We start from the raw sequence: 15,910 nt of genomic DNA, 5'->3' as shown, positions 1-15,910 counted from the left end.
TCAAAATGCCTCCTGGAAATGTTTCTGAGTCAACTGGTTTGCCTCTGATAAATTCCTTTAGGGGCCTGCACCTTTCACAATATGGACTTGTCACCATTTATTCAAACTTTTACCTGCTTATTGGGTTCCCTCGATATCCAGCATTGGTTTTTTCCTTTTTCCTTTTTTTGGTCACTACAAACAAAGCTGCCATAAAGACGCTTATGAAGACATTCCCAAGTAAGGTGCTTTTATTTTTAGGGTGAAATTTCCAGAAGCATGTCTGAAGGCTGTAGTATTTTTTATTTCACTGGGTGTCACCAAAAGGTGCTAACACTTGACATCCCATCAAGAAAGCATGAAAAGTCCTCTCCCCTCACGGCCAGTGAGCAGGGCTGACTGCTCTGGGCAATGCTGTGCCAGCCATTGAGCACACTGTTGCCTTCGTCGGCATTTGGAATACCAGCAGACCTGAACACCATTCACACATTTCCTGACAATCTGAATTCCACGTCTGTGAACTGCCTGTTCATCCCCCTTGCCCGCTGTTTCTTTGGGTTTCCTAACTTCACACTTACTCCTACGATAAACGTAATTTTTTTCTTGGATTTTTACTTTTTGTGTTTTACATTCATATCTTTAATCCATTTGTTTTTATTTTATTTTTTTGAGATGGAGTCTCACTCATGTCGCCCAGGCTGGAGTGCAGTGGTGTGGTCTCAGCTCACTGCAACCTTCACCTCCGGGGTTCAAGCGATTCTCCTGCCTCAGCCTCCCCAGTGACTGGGATTACAGGCGCCCGTCACCATGCCCGGTTAATTTGTTTTTGTAGTTTTAGGAGAGACAGGGTTTCACTATGTTGGCCAGGCTGGTCTCGAACTCCTAACCTCAGGTGATCCACCCACGTCGGCCTCCCAAAGTGCTGAGATTACAGGTGTGAGCCACCGCGCCCAGCCAGTTTTCTCCTTTTAAGTCCTGTGTGTCCAGAGAGGGGTGGGCACACTCACATTCAAATGTTGCCATCCCCCTGGCTCCAGGGACCCCTGCAGTTTAGGCTTCTCTGGGAAGCCTCTGCTTCCAGGTTTCTGCTCTGGCCCAGCCCAGGGGAAAAGAGCTCCCACTAAGATCTCTGCTGGGAGAGTGTAGAACCACCTGTCTACCAGCTTGGGCAGATGCTTGCCTTGAGTCCTGAGGCTGGGCCACAGCTGGAGCAGCAGGTAGAAGGGACAGGGTTGCACTTATAACATCACTATCCTCCCAGCCCTGGTTTTATCATCATCATCGAGAAAAATACAATTCATCAGCAGTGATCAGAGGTAATCTAAACATTCCAGACTAACTTAAATGTGACCTGCTGTGCCATGTCATTCTTTTCTAATTCACAGCTCCTGGTTCGATTTCAGGTAAGCAAATGTATTTTGCTTTTGTTTTGCTTGCAATGTTCTAGGAAACGTGGCTATAAATAATCACTCAACTGTTTTGTGGGTCAACAGAATCACTGCTACTTTCCGTTTCATTGACGCCATTCATATCATGAGCTCAAGCACGTGGGTGCTTCATAAGGCACTACAAAGTTCAGTTTTGATGTGGTGTGATGTTCTGATCTATCTTCAAAGGTGAAGAAACCCATGGGATTCAGCGTCAAGCCAATCCATGCCCAGGCACATCACAGCTGCTAGTTTGGGAAATCTGTGCGTTTAGGAGGCTGAGTGTGATGCTGCGAGTGTACTCATGAGGCTGAGTGTGATGCTGGGAGTGTACCTGGACAGACCCTGAGGCACAGAGAAGAAGAGCGCGGGCCCTGGAGGCAGCCTGACCCACAGGGAATTCTCCAGTGCATAGCAGCCCCGCCTGGGGGAACGAGGCCCTGAGCCTCAGTTTCCTCATAGGGGCACTCACAGGGTTGCTGTGAAGGTCATGGGGTAATGTGTGTGGCACTTGGTCATACCCTGAGGCTCTGTAAGCGGCAGTTATTTATATCGTTACTTATGACACTGAACTAAGAGCTGACCCTGACGCTGCCTCCTCAGAAGCCCTAAGCCCTGAGTGGCCTGGACAGCGCCACACACAAGAGTTGGGGCAGGGGCTTTAAGATGGACCACCAGGGAAGCTGGGAGAGGGACCGGGACAGGGCTCCCACTTGCTCCTGACTCACAGGGGCCCTCGTGGTCATCAGGTGGACCCCAACAGCTTTGACCGCTGACAAAGATCCCCCCAAGGGCCAGCCCATCTTACGCGCTACATCTGCCCCAGCAGCCTGTCACGTGGTGGCCTCATGGGGACGCCCACCCCTGCACATAGTACTCAAGGCAGCTCTCCCACCTGCAAAGCTGTTTTTCTTCCCCTACAATCCACACCCAACCTTTCCAGGTCAATCCTGAAACCCCACGTAGGCTCCCCGACTACACCAGATCCTTCAACTCCAATGTGCTCACCAAGTCTCTTCAATAGGTACTTCCATCTTTATAATTCACCATTTTCTTGAGCTGTTTGTGTATTTCTCTAACCAGAAAGACAAGAAGTAGGAGTATTCAGATTTATAGTGACTGGTTATCGGTACTGATTTGAGAGTCTCTTGTCAAGCAGATGAGTGTTTCTTAAGGCCCACCACCTGTTTTCATATTCTTCTCTTAAAAACCACATTTTTTAAGGTCCGCAAATGTTTCCACAGTCAACAACTTGAAAGGCATGGAAGTTTCTTGCTTACCAGGGGCCAAGGGGGAATTTTAGAATCTTTTGGGTAAATGAATGTTTAACATCCCCTGAAAGCTGCTGGAGAGTGGGAAACCTAGGACTGTCACAAAAGAACCAGCCTCTGCGTTGCCTCTGCCGACAGGGGCTGCGGAGGGCAGCCACCCAGGGCTCAGCCACTGGCAGGAGTGGAGGAAGCACAGCTCCAAAGGTCACAGAATTGCAGTCCTGCATCTGGGTCCCTGCCAACTCCTGGAGAGTGAGCGAGGGGCCGTCAGGCTGTGAATGCACTATCTCTGGCAGTGGATGATTTCCTCATTCCTTCTACGATAGAGACTCAAATGCCTCTCAGGCCCCTGATGGTCTATAGGCAGGGTGATGTAATCCCAACGAGGGTAAGAAAATTATTCCTGCGTTTCTCCAGGTTATAACTGGTGTTTATGTAGTCTGGTCTGCTTTAATCTTCTTTTCTCAAAGTCTAGTGGAACACCTGTTTAACAACTTCCTGCCCACCCATCACTCAGACAAAAACGCAGCGTTCCAAGAACAACGAAGAGCCACCTCCGCAGCCAGACCTGGGGTCAGATCAAAACAAAAATGCAGCATTCCAAGAACAACGAAGAGCCACCTCCGTGGCCAGACCTGGGGTCGGATCGCACGAAGAGCTGGAATTTGGGGAACCACTTAAGGTTGGATACATTTGGAAGGAACAGTCACACAAGATAAAATAAATATTTAGCTAAGCTTTCAGATTCTGGAACTGTCAACTAATATAACTAAAAGTCCTACTACCTCTGAAAGTATAAATCCGAAAAGCATTTTTAAAATGTCAATTTTAGAAAAGGGAAACTGCAAAGCCAAAGCAGCAGAAGAACTTGTTTCTAAATCATCTGTTTTCCCGCATATCTGCTGCCATCCCCACCCTCTGCCCCACACGCCCTTCAAGTGACCAACTCCTTACAGAGACGACAGGCAGTGCTTTCATGATTCTTACCTTAACGATGCTGATAGGCTTTCGAGATAAGTGAAAACTTGCATACAGCAGAAATGTCAAAATAAAAATGAAGGCTCTGTACCTGAAACACAAAACAGTGGGAGAGGATGATATGAAATAACAGAAGTTATGTTAGGAATACATGTCACTGTGTTCTGAAATGTTCTTATGCTGTGTATTATTCATTCAGTTCTACAGCAACTATCAATATTACTTATGTCACTATAATATTGGAACATTAAAAAATATTGCCACTTTTGCTTTGTCCACATGGAAACTAACCACTGTAAGAGACAGGAAAAACCAGACTGCTTTTCCTACCCTCATGCACAACACACCACATACCATACTTCTCACACTATATGTGTAGGGGTTTTCCCCATATACCAAGCAATTCTCCAGCTGACACTAGGTGTCCTCTAAGTGAGTTCAATTCTGACGCTGTCCTTCAGGAGTCAGCATCAGCCCCCACAGGGCGGGGCTCCGGCCGAGGCTGCCCCGCCTCACATGCCAATGGCAAGCCCCAGGTTGTGGCCCGCTCGTCCGTCCGACCAACTGGCTCTCAGCGTGGTTCCCAAGAACCCCTCCTCAGGTTTGATTAATTTGCCACAGCAGCTCACAGAACTCAGGGAGACACGTTTACTGGTTTATTATAAAGGATGTTACAAAGAGTACACACAGATGAAGAGATGCACAGGGCGAGGGATGGGGCAGGGAGCTTGGAGCTGCTGTGCCCTCCCCAAGGACTCCACCCTCCAGGAACCTCCCTGTGCTTGGCAGCCTGCAAGCCCCCAACACCCTGTCCTTTAGGGAGTCTGTAGAGGCCTCAGTACACAGGCACGATCGAGCAGATCACCGGCCACCGGTGATCCTCTCCACCTCTGCGGGTCCCTCCCCTCCCCAGAGGTCCACGGGTGGAGTTCCAACCTCTAATCACGTGATCGGTTGCCCTGGCAACCCGTCCCCCAAGAGGCTGTCCTGGAGCCTCAGCTGCAGTCACCTCATTGGCAAACAAAAAGATACTCAGCACTAAAGGTTGCAGGAGCTGTGTGCTAGGAGCCAGGGCCAGAGACCAAACGCATGTTTCTTATTACGTCACAACATCAAAAACATTCATTTATTTAAAAAAACCATAACCAAAGGGAAACCTGGGACTCGAGATGCACACTTGAGTTTACAAAGCAATAACAAGGACGATAAAATGTTTAGTTTACAACAAAACTAACTACAAGTTTCTTGCGTAGCCTGCTATCCTGGGCAATTAAGATCATATTTATTTTTGGCTCTTTGGTTTCTATGCAACTTTTCAGAAGCACACAAGCAAGGCAGACATATAAATATTTCACAGCCCTCAAAGAGAAAAAGTCAGTGACGCTGGCAGGCTCTCAATAGGCCAATGACAGAAACACTGGCACAAAGCCCCTCACTCAGTTTGGCTGGGAGAAAAGCAGCCAAAAGAGTAAGCATGAGTGTGAGGAAGAAAGAAGAAAAGAAGGTGTCTTAGAGAGAAGATAAAGGGCAACTCCAGTCTAAGAGTCTCAACCACCGCGTAGAAAAATACTTTTTGGGGAACAAAATGTGTTGGCAGGAAAGAAGTATTTGACAGGAGCGGAAGGCAAGTGGCAGCTCTTCTGTGTCCTAGGCACACCTCCCTACCCTGGAGAACCTGTCCTGTTTGTGGCCTGGGAAGACCAATGACTTCAAATGGTGCCACCAACAACCTGAATGAATAATTACCTAAGGCGGCGTCCTACACAGGACAAAGAAAGGCAGCGTTTCCGGGAGGCCCTGGGATAAGGGGTCGCTTCTCCCATCTGCGCATCTACATTTTTAATGTTGTGATTTACTCCGAGGGAAGCTTTCCACGAGTAACTAAAATCCTAGGATCCCAGAGCTGCCTTCTTCTCTGGTCACCAGCTAAAGTAGAGTTCAAATAGATACTTCCAGATTTCTCTTTAAAAAAAAAAAGAAAAAAAGACCATATTTCAGGTGGGAAAGAAAGGTTGGTGGCTCCGTGGGACTCAAAACCACAGCCTTTGGAATGCCTGTGCCTTAGGGGAAGGAATTGAACCAAACCAAACTAACTTGCAGAATACCTGCTGACTGAAGACAGAGATTCCCCGGCACCCTCTTCTTCATCAGGGAGCCATCTTCCAATGGCCTTTCTTCAATGCTTCCTCTCCAAGCCCATGGCAAGGGCCAAATGGGAAAAAAGTGAAACTCTAAAAGATGAGCATATCATTTATCCCAAAGCCCAAAGCACAAAGGCTACGTGGGTACACTGGATTTGCTCCAGAAGCCCAGGCCTCTGTCCTCGTGTTTCTGAAAACCATCCTTTCTGACAAGGAAAGAAAGTCTCAGCGCTTTGGATGAAGCTCTCTGTTAGGCCACCGCTGCGTCTCATGCCTCCAACTGCTGGTGCAGGAAGATTCCAGGCCACTGGGCTTCACTGGCCCTCAATGCTCACTTGTCCAGCCCATAGCCTGACAAACTGGTCACTTCCACCCCACCTGCTTCAGCTGACTAGGGCAAGTAAGGCTGATGGGTGACCCTGATCAGCCCTCATTGGAGTATAGGGTTTCCTTCTCCAATGTCCTCAAAACGTGTGAACAAAGTTCTCAGGCCAAGTTCCCTCCAGCACCTCCCCAGTCAGTCTCAGATAAGTCCATGGAGCATCTCTCCTGCGCCCTTGAGGATTCTCCATCCACAGTGCCAGTTCTATGGGTGTTATCACCCAGCTAGGAAGGATTTTGAGAAGAGCAGTTCTGCCCTATGGGCTGTGGGTTCACATCTCCACTCACCACCCAGACAGCTCAGAAGGAAGGCTGTCTCCCTTTGTTGGGCTGAGGTCTGAAGAGTGCTGGGGCCCCGACACACACCGCACTCCCGATGGTCAGGGCTGCTTGGGTGATCAGACCCTGGGGATGCGCTCTGGGCCCCTGCTTTCCTCTGAGGGATGACTCCCGGCTGGTGCTCACAGCACACACCCAGAGATGCCCTGAGAACACTGAGGAGCACACAGGCGGCAGCACATGCCTCTGGAACCTTCAGTTCAGCCTTGTGTGGAGGGAGATGCCTTAATGAGTGAGCCCCTTTGGGAAGAGTCACTGCCACAGTGTAGCCAGCCTGAGAAGCTGTCCTATAGAATTGGGTAAAGGGTCCATTTACACAGGAAACTGGGATGTTCCTAAAGACTGAAGAGGAAAACCCTATATTTATTTAGCTGGTGTCAGGCCAACTCTGCTTCTATTTGCAAATTCGTCTTTCCTCCCTCATTTTCCTCACCTTCTGTACTTAGGACTTGGGGCTTGGGGATGGGGGAGGAAGTGGCTAGAGGCTGGACTTTCCTCTTTGAAAGGTCTGACTTCAGCTCCCATGGCCACTGCTACACCGTGGCAGCCACACTTGGGCCGCTGCCTTGCTGGTGGTCACCCCGACACACCTGGCCTCTGGGTAGGCAGACGCTTCACTCTGCAGCATGGATGGACTCAAACCCCCAGAAGCCAAATAGCCCTCCAGAAGTCCTTTCTTATTTTGTAATTCTATCTACATTTTCTTGTATTTTTTTAGTAGAGATGGGGTTTCACCATGTTAGCCAGGATGGTCTCGATCTCCTGACCTGGTGATCCGCCCGTCTCGGCCTCCCAAAGTGCTGGGATTACAGGCTTGAGCCTCCGCGCCTGGCCTACATTTTCTTTATCGTTTATAAAGCAGATGTTTTGGATATTTGTTCCCTTTTATTCATTTTGTACTGGGTTGAATATCGTCCCCCATAATTTCATGTCTACCCAAAACCTCAGAATGTGACCTTACTTGGAAATAGGGTCATGTAGACATGATTAGCTAAGGTGAGGGCACATTAGATAGAGTGAGCCCTAATTCCAATGACTGGTGTCCTCACCAGAAGGCCACGCAAAGACTCAGAGACGGACAGAAAGGGAGGCCATGTGGCCACGCAGGCAGAGACTGGCACGATGCAGCCACCAGCCAAGGACTGTGGCAGCAGCAGGAGCTGGAAGAGGCAAGGAAGGGTCTGTCCCGGGAGCCCGCAGAGGAAGGGTGGCCCTGCTGACACTTTGACTTTGGACTTCTGACCTCCAGGGATGTGAGAGGGTAAATTCCTGTTGTTTCAAGACACCCAGCTTGTGGCACCTTGTTACAGCCGCCCCAGGAGGCTAATATAATCCTTTCATTTTTGTTTTGTGTTGCGTTTAGACTTATGAATATAAAACAAATACAATAGAAAAATTGATCTAATCGATCTGCTCCTCAGTGTTCGGCTTACTTTTTGCAGTTATGACTACTTATAGCATGCCTGGCTTCCACCAATACAAAAAATCCCACGTTTCTAGCAAGAAAGCAGGTCTCAGCAACGACAGCACCAGATGGGGGTGCCCCTCTGAGCCTCAGAGATGTTTCGAAGACCACGTGTTCTCAGGTGAACGGCAGCCTGCTTAGGGTGACAGGCTTCCTGCAAAATATCTGTCTCCTTGTTTGAGTTGCTATTACCTCAATCATATGCAAATAAGGAATAAAGAAACGCTTTTGAGAATTACTGAGTGATATGATTTGGTGCAGAAATTAGTCCAAAGACATCCTCACTTCAGAAACAAGGAAACCAGACAGAGAAGCGATGCCATGTCCTGTTCAGAGTATCCTATCAGGAGGCGCAGGACGGCAGTGACACTGACGTTGGTCCTTGGTTAAAGTGCTGTCTGCCTCATCGTTCCTCAGTGAAACCACTACGTTTCCCTCTGAGTAATGAATATGGAATTTCTGGAAACCTGCTCTGAGATGATGTAGATATCCTGTTCCTCAAGCTGCCGCCTCACGGAGTGCATCCACTGGCGTTCTGTGCCTGCGCTGGGCACCCTGCAGCGGCTCCACATCCCCACTCCACCTAGCAGCCAGCGCCCACTGTACAGAGAGTGTGCATTTCTCCTACTTACTCAGTTACATCAGTAGGACTCGTCAGAGTCTTATGCTATTCAATGGGCTATCATTCACGATGAGTCTCATTTATTGTAAATCTCAGATTGTCCTAGATTTGACAAGTCAGAGTACCTTTGTAAGCACTTCCTTATTTTCTGGTACAAGATGTTCCGGGCTCATCTTTTCCTTGCCCTGCCCCAGTCCTGGCATTGGCCAGGTCTCCAAGGACTCCTGACTCCTTTTAGTGGGAGATGCCATGCAGAAACCAAGATCCCAGACCAAAGTGTGTTCACTTTAGTGCTATTAATGTTCCCAGGACCTCCCAGCAGGGTGCATTTTACACACACATGCGCGTGCGCACACGCACACCCACACATACACACACACGCACACACACACCCTTCTCTATTTCTATATCGACCGTCACCAGTTTATCCCGAGACCTTTCATTCCAATCCAGCCCCACTCAGTTCCTTCCAGTTCCCCTCCCTCTTCCCATGTCTGTAACTCCTTCTCCAGTAAAGAGAAAGCTGCCTCATTTCTACGGGATTTCTGTAAAAAATGCATAATCGGAATCTAATCATGAGGACGAGGAAATAACAAAGTCAAAGTGTGGCACATTCTAGAAAATAAGCGGCTTGAACTCTTGAAACATAACAAGGCCATTGTCTCAGAAGAAGGAGGAAAAAAAGTCAAGGTCAGAAAAGATGAAAAAAGGCCGAGGAACAGTGCTAGATGAAGAGACTAGACCCATAGGATAATTAAATGCAATGTATGAACCTGACTAGATCCTGAACAGAAGAAGAAATGCTATCACAGATATTTGACGATATTTGATATCGTTTTTAACATGGACCGTGGATTAGATAACAGCACCTTATTAGTGTTACATTTCCTGATTTTGATCTTTTTGCTGTGGTTTTGTGGTTTTATAAGAGAACGTCCTATTTATAGGAAGTACACACGGAAGTATTTACAAATAAAAGGGTATGATGTCTGCAACTTACTCTCAAGTGGTTCAGAAAAGTGTGTGTGTACAAACATATATCTACACACATGCACACACACATACATACACACTGTGGAGGGGCAGGGAGAGAAGCAGATGAGGCTAAATGTTAATCTTTGACATACAGCGGTTCTACAGGAACTTCTTACAGATGTAAGTTAAGTGAGTTTGAAATTATATCAAAATAAACTTACAAAATGAAGAAGCTAAACACTCACTAAATAAAACCAAATTGTTCAGGCACTTGTGGCTAGACTCACAGCAGACACGAAATGAGTCAAGAGAAGAAGCAATCTGGTTGAAGAACACAGATGCCCTCAAGTCAAACCTGAGACACCCTGTGGATGCTCCACCAACCAGCAGGGCTGAGAAGCTGCGCAGGGCTGGGGGCCACCAGGAGGTTGGTGCGGAGGAGATGAATGGGCCCAGAATCCGCTGCTGTGGCATCAAAATCATTTGGAGCAGAAGGTATTTGCGTTCCTGAATTCTCTTAGCTACTGAAAAGCAGAGTTCCCCAAAAGAATTAAAAAGAATCCACCTGCTATAAATCCTGTCCCAAGAAGCAGCCAGGGAAGCTGGACTCTTACCACTGGAGATGAGAAGCCTCCATACTGCACTGAAACAGGAATGGTCACAAAACTATCACATCGCCCATCTGTTCTCTTGAGGGCCCACTTGTCTTTCCAAAAAGCCATTTGTTTGCCCACAAGTGCCCTTCTCCCACTCCCGTTCCCCTGTGAAGGACGGCGCACAGGCCCAGAATTCTAAATGCCCCTTTGAGGGACACTTTTCTATGACCTCTCGTACATAAGTGGTGAAATCTGTCTTTTCTCTTGCTAGTCTGTCTTCTGTCAGTTTAATTCCCAGTTTCCCCAAAACAGAACCTACGAGGGGAGAAGCAAAGTTTTTCCTCTCCTAGAAGAGATCAGCAGGACAAGTTAGAGGCCAGGGAGCCCAGCTTCAGACTCTGGGCTTGTCAACTGTTTCCTTCAAGGAGAATGGAATTAATGAGGCCACCTAAGAGGAGGATTCTCACAATACACAAGGGGAGGTGCTCTCTGAACAGAAAGCGGCGTTCTGAGCTGCACCAGAACATTTCATTTTCTCTCTGAAAGTTCTCCCCAGCGAGGCCACTCATCTGAGCTCACAGTTACGTAACTTACATGTAAGTTATGTGCTTATTTCACCACAGTCGTTTGCTAACCCTGCTGGTAGTCTGTGGTCACTTTTCTGTAGGGACCATGATTCTTCCAGAAACCACTGGAGACCACGTGGAAGCCCAAACACTATCTGACAATGCCAGTACCAAGGACAAAGGACACCTCAGTGCTGTTCTGGGTCACGGCCTCCACTGCCAGCAAGTAATTCAACGGTTATGGGCGAGGTCAGTGATTCAAGTTTTGTGTTTTATAATGAAACTGCGGCAACACAACTACCTGCACAGTAGCCCTCACCTACACACAGCTCCATGGCAAGGGCCTGCCCCGCCAGGACTCACCACTGATCCCTGGAGAACGAGATGATGAAGCGAATGCCAGCGGGGAGTTGAGCCATTTACGTCGCCACTGACCACACAGCCTCAGTCGCAGAATAAGATGCTTCATAAATGGGTCATTAATCCCGGCTCCAGGTTCCCTCTCTGCTGCCCCTGCTGCTCCCACAGGCTGGAAAGCGTGGAAAGAAGGTGTCCTGCTGGGTCTTGTCCCCTTCCTTCTGGCAGTGCCTCTGCTCTCTACGAGGAGGAGGAGAGGCATTCAGAGTCCAGTGTCCTGACATTCACACATTCAGCATTACTGGCAGAAGTAACCACACACATGTACAGTAGCAGTACCCAGTCCTGATCAAAGCTGGACGTCTGATACAAGCAGGGGTCCCCACCACGAGTGTTACTAGGAAGAGGTGGAGTGAGGTGGAGTATCTGCCCTCGAGGCGGTTTGTTCTGAGAACCCTGAAATGAATTTCAAATAACGTTCTGATGGTGAATAAAAAGGAACCAAGGAACTCATCTCTATCTGGGAGGCATCTAGAGATCAACCCATTCACAAAACCAAATATGTGTCCAGCAGCCACACTATGTGCCCAGATACCAGGGCATGCCAGGGCACTGGACTGGCTCAGTTCTACCCCTGTGGGCCAGGTCACCTTTGAACCATAGTGACAGAGAAATGTAGGCCTAGACAAGACAGCAGATCAAACCAATTATTTAATTGTGACTTTGCCATTTGAATCCAAAGGAGGAATGAATTTGCCTCTGTCTGCCTCTTCATTTTTCATCTTCTGTGGTCACCTCAGAGGTCACAGAAAATGACCTGATTATGAACTCAGGGCTGAAGGCAGAGCAATATAGGAAGGAATGGGGAGGGAGGCCTGAGAACTGAGAGGGGGCCCAGCACAGCAGGCAGGCCTGGTCTCCCATGCCAACATCAAACTCATGACATTCCTGAGTCACTGCATCCTCCAAAGCCAATCAGTTCCCCACATTCACTTTTGCCTCCCTCGAGAGTGAGCTTCCAAAAACGCACATTCTCCAAGGATTTTCCCTTATACTACCTTTTACAAAAAGATTCAAAATCCCCGCTGAGCTTTCGTCCCAGGAGCCGCCCCTCATCTCTTCTATCTGCTCCAGTCAGAACTACACCTTTCTCCTAGGTAAGTCCTCCAGGGCCTGAACAGGTGGGATTCACCCCACTTCAATACCTCCTGTTCCAAGGCTGACCCTGGGCTGTGTAAGCTGAGGCAAGTCACTTAACTTTTCTGCTCCCTCTCCTTCCAGGCTAAACAATGGGGATGATGGCATCTATGTTGTTATAAACACGCAATGAGATAACCTCTGGGAAGCACTTGAGAAGTGGCCTGGTATGTAGTAAATGCCCAACAAACACTAGCTGATATTATCTTCACTGTAAATTCAAAAGAGGAAGGCCCAGGACTGCAGGGCAAGGCCCTACTTCCATCTCCTTGTCCAGAACCCAGAGACCACGTGCTCAAGAAACTCATGTTGAATGAACAGCCACAAAGACTTCAAAACTACGTCTGCTCAAACCTCTAGATTTAAGCAATCTTTTGCTTCAAATGGGTGGGCTCCAGTCTGGGTCTGGATCTGCTCTGGGAAATGACTTTGTGATGACAGCTTCAGAGTAAAGAATTGGGTTCACCAGTGTCTGGAAACAGATGGTCAGAAGCAAACACCTTCCCCTCAAGTGCCGCTTCTCCACGTCCAGCATGTCTGGAAACATTCCATTGCCATCTACGAAATAAATAAAAAACCTCCAACTCTGATAACACCTGTGACAACAACATCAAAGGCCCAGAAAGCACTGACAAGTCAAGAGGGGAAAAAAAACCTCTTTGATTACTTTTTAAAACAAGGATGAATTCTTTTCCCTGTAAAATGGGTGAAAGAAGAGTGCTATAAATTCTCATAGTGAGTGCAGTTAAGACATGCAAAGACAGTGATTTTACATTTGGGATGTTAAAGAGCTCAACTAATGAGGCCCTTCCTCCCTAGCCTGTGCAGCACCACGGAAAACCACTTCTTTTCCAGTGGGTCAAGACCTCTGGAAGCACGAACCATGACTGACACGCTCTCATTTGAGCCCCGTGACCACCCTGAAGAGGCAGGGCGATCGTTTCACAAGGGAGAAAAATGAGGCTAGGCGGCTCGCCTGGGTCAGCTGGATAAGTGGGGCAGATTCCAGTTTGTCCTGTTTCTCTGAGCCACCTCCTCCCTCCAGCCACTCTTCCTCCTGCCCATCCCCTGCAGAGAAAGGGCAGCAGAATGGGAGCAAATCACTTGGTTTACACCCAGTTTTTGGCACACAGCCCAAGTACATAAAAGAAGAGATACTTTTTTAAAATTCACTCTCGGCCGGGCGCGGTGGCTCAAGCCTGTAATCCCAGCACTTTGGGAGGCCGAGACGGGCGGATCACAAGGTCAGGAGATCGAGACCATCCTGGCTAACACTGTGAAACCCCGTCTCTACTAAAAAAAATACAAAAAACTAGCCGGGTGAGGTGGCAGGCGCCGGTAGTCCCAGCTACTCGGGAGGCTGAGGCAGGAGAATGGCGGGAACCTGGGAGGCGGAGCTTGCAGTGAGCTGAGATCTGGCCACTGCACTCCAGCCCAGGTGACAGAGTGAGACTCCGTCTCAAAAAAAAAAAAAATTAAAAAAAAAAAAAATTCACTCTCTACAGGTGCCCCTGGAACTTACCATTCCAGGGAGGAAAAGCGGCAGAATGTCCACTTTCATTGCACTGTCAAAGATAGCAACTTAGTCTGGGCACGGTGGCTCACGTCTGCAATCCCAGCACTTTGGGAGGCAGAGGCAGGCAGATCACTTGAGGCCAGAAGTTCAAGACCAGCGTGGCCAACATGGCAAAACCCCGTATCTACCAAAAATACACAAATGAGCTGGGCATGGTGGTGCACACCTGTAATCCCAGCTACTCGGGTGGCTGAGGCATGAAAATCACTTGAACCCAAGAGGTGGAGGTTGCAGTGAGCTGAGATTGCACCACCACACTCCAGCCTGGGCAACACAGCGAGAGCCTGTCTTAAAAAAATAAAAAAGATAGTAACTGAGGAAACAGCCCATTAGAGCATCTTTATTACAACCTGTAAAACCTGTACATGTACCCCTGAAACTGAAAGTTAAAAAAAAAAAAAGAAAAAACCCTGAAAGACACATGGTTTTATACCCATCTCTTGACAAAACAAACCCACCCTAGGCAACTGTAAAACAGAATGAGCTGAGGGAAAGATACATTCACAAGCTCCACTCTCAGACCCACCCACTTGTGATCTGTGCTGCCTAGAAGGTTCCAAGTAATCTGCAGAGGCTCAAATAATGGGGATAAGAAGTGAGCAAAAAGGTTCAACAGTCGTTTTAGGGCTGAGGTGCCATTACACGTAATCAAAGTGGCCCTACAGATTAAATAATCTACTTGATGACTTTTTTTTTTTAAACTGGGTCTCACTTTACAGGCAAAGATGGGTGAGAAATGCAAAACAAAAGTTCTCATGCATTTTTCTTTTTCTTTTCTTTTTTTAAATTAAGAGATAGAATACAACTTCCTGTTCAGAGTGTGCTCTTTCTATGGCTTTTTGCTTTTAAAGGCGCTTTCCATATTAAAGATGAATGAAATGGTCACTATCTCTTTCCGCTTGGCTGAAGTACAAGGAACCTGAATTCCATTTGCACCACCTCCCTGACCTGCCCCAACCCCCAACAAACAGAACATCACAGGTGGGCTGCATGAAACAGAACATGTAAATGCAGTTTCAAAATGACTTCAAAATGCACAGGTCTGCAGCCAGAGGTTTTCAAGCTTGCTCTAAAAGGGGATTAATAAAGAAACAACGGGGGGAAGTCTAAAATATGTATCTACTTACACAACTTCAGACAATTTAAGTTCAAAGGCCGGCAGGCAGGCAGGCACTTTCCAGGCAAAAAGCTAAGGGAGACCCGGAAAGGGCAGGTTTTAGCAATTCCTCCTTTGGAGATTGAAACCTGGGGCCGATGGGTGAGGTGTTGGCGGGGAGTGGTGGTGGTAAGGGGCTTGGCCAGTACCCTTCGTTCAAATGCAAATCCTTAGACTGTACGTACCTTCTCGGTCACCAGGATCACAGCGTGGGCCGTAAGGGCTGGAAGGCTGGTGGCCAGCGGCTAGGGGACTTTGCGGCGCGTCAAGCCCTTTATTATAAACCCAGAAGGTCGCTGTCACTCGCATTGGCCAGGAGGCCCACGGGCTCCGGGAACCAGCTGCTCAGCCGACAAACAACGCAAAGGCCCAGGGTGCCGGCTCCTCCCTGGGCGGCTGGTCCCCGGAGGAGGTGAATTCCGCGGGCACGCCCACGTCCCCATCGCGGCAGACAATGCGCAGGGTCCCCTCCTGCCGGCTCTCTGGACCCTCAGCTGTCACCGCGGCCCGGGCCGGGGTGGGCAGCGGACCCGGCAGGACAGCTAAGCTCGCCCCTGCCGGGGACTCCGTGGAGCGGCTAGTGGCCCCGTGCCCGCTCCCTCTGCCTCCACTTCCCCGGAATCCCAGCGTTGCCCCGGTCCGGGAACGCCCGGCATTGTCGCCTAGGGCTACTCTTCTAGATGTCGCATTTCAAAGACTTCCCTCCGCGAAAACAGCTTGAGACCGTCCCCGGCTCTCCGAAAACATCCAAACCAGCCCCGACTTACCCCCCAAAAAAAGAAAAGGAAGGAGGAAAGGAGCCGAGCTCCGAGTGCGCAGGGCCCCGCGCCCGGCTCCCTGGGGAGCCGCAGGTGCTGAGCGGCTGCGGCGCCCGAGCGCCCGTG

The 15,910-nt window shown here is 48.8% G+C and overlaps 1 protein-coding gene across 10 annotated transcripts in view; it reads right to left on the bottom strand.

Annotated features, from left to right (window-relative positions):
* The window catches only part of SLC37A1 (solute carrier family 37 member 1), an 83,738-nt gene that overhangs the window by 50,804 nt on the left and 17,024 nt on the right, over positions 1-15,910 (bottom strand). For 4 of the 10 annotated variants that reach the window (XR_001882078.1, XM_017855199.1, XM_017855203.1 and 1 more), the window contains exons 3-5: positions 11,104-11,337; positions 5,402-5,617; positions 3,665-3,746 (exon numbers count right to left, since the gene is read on the bottom strand). Coding sequence is in view for 9 of the 10 variants with exons in the window: in XM_017855199.1 (XP_017710688.1) it covers positions 3,665-3,746; positions 5,402-5,478 (159 nt within the window). In the remaining variant the exon portion in view is untranslated. Of the gene's footprint in view, positions 1-3,664; positions 3,747-5,401; positions 5,618-11,103; positions 11,338-14,997; positions 15,060-15,211; positions 15,822-15,910 lie in introns of those variants that run through there. The other 6 variants (XM_017855201.1, XM_017855204.1, XM_017855200.1 and 3 more) reach the window with 5 other exon arrangements.

The sequence above is a fragment of the Rhinopithecus bieti genome, unplaced genomic scaffold, assembly GCF_001698545.2.
Source record: "Rhinopithecus bieti isolate Rb0 unplaced genomic scaffold, ASM169854v2 scaffold_40803, whole genome shotgun sequence".
In the NCBI taxonomy this organism is placed as follows: domain Eukaryota; kingdom Metazoa; phylum Chordata; class Mammalia; order Primates; family Cercopithecidae; genus Rhinopithecus; species Rhinopithecus bieti.
The sequence above is the reverse complement of the archived record's forward strand: the minus strand, read 5'-3'. Positions and strand labels throughout refer to the sequence as shown.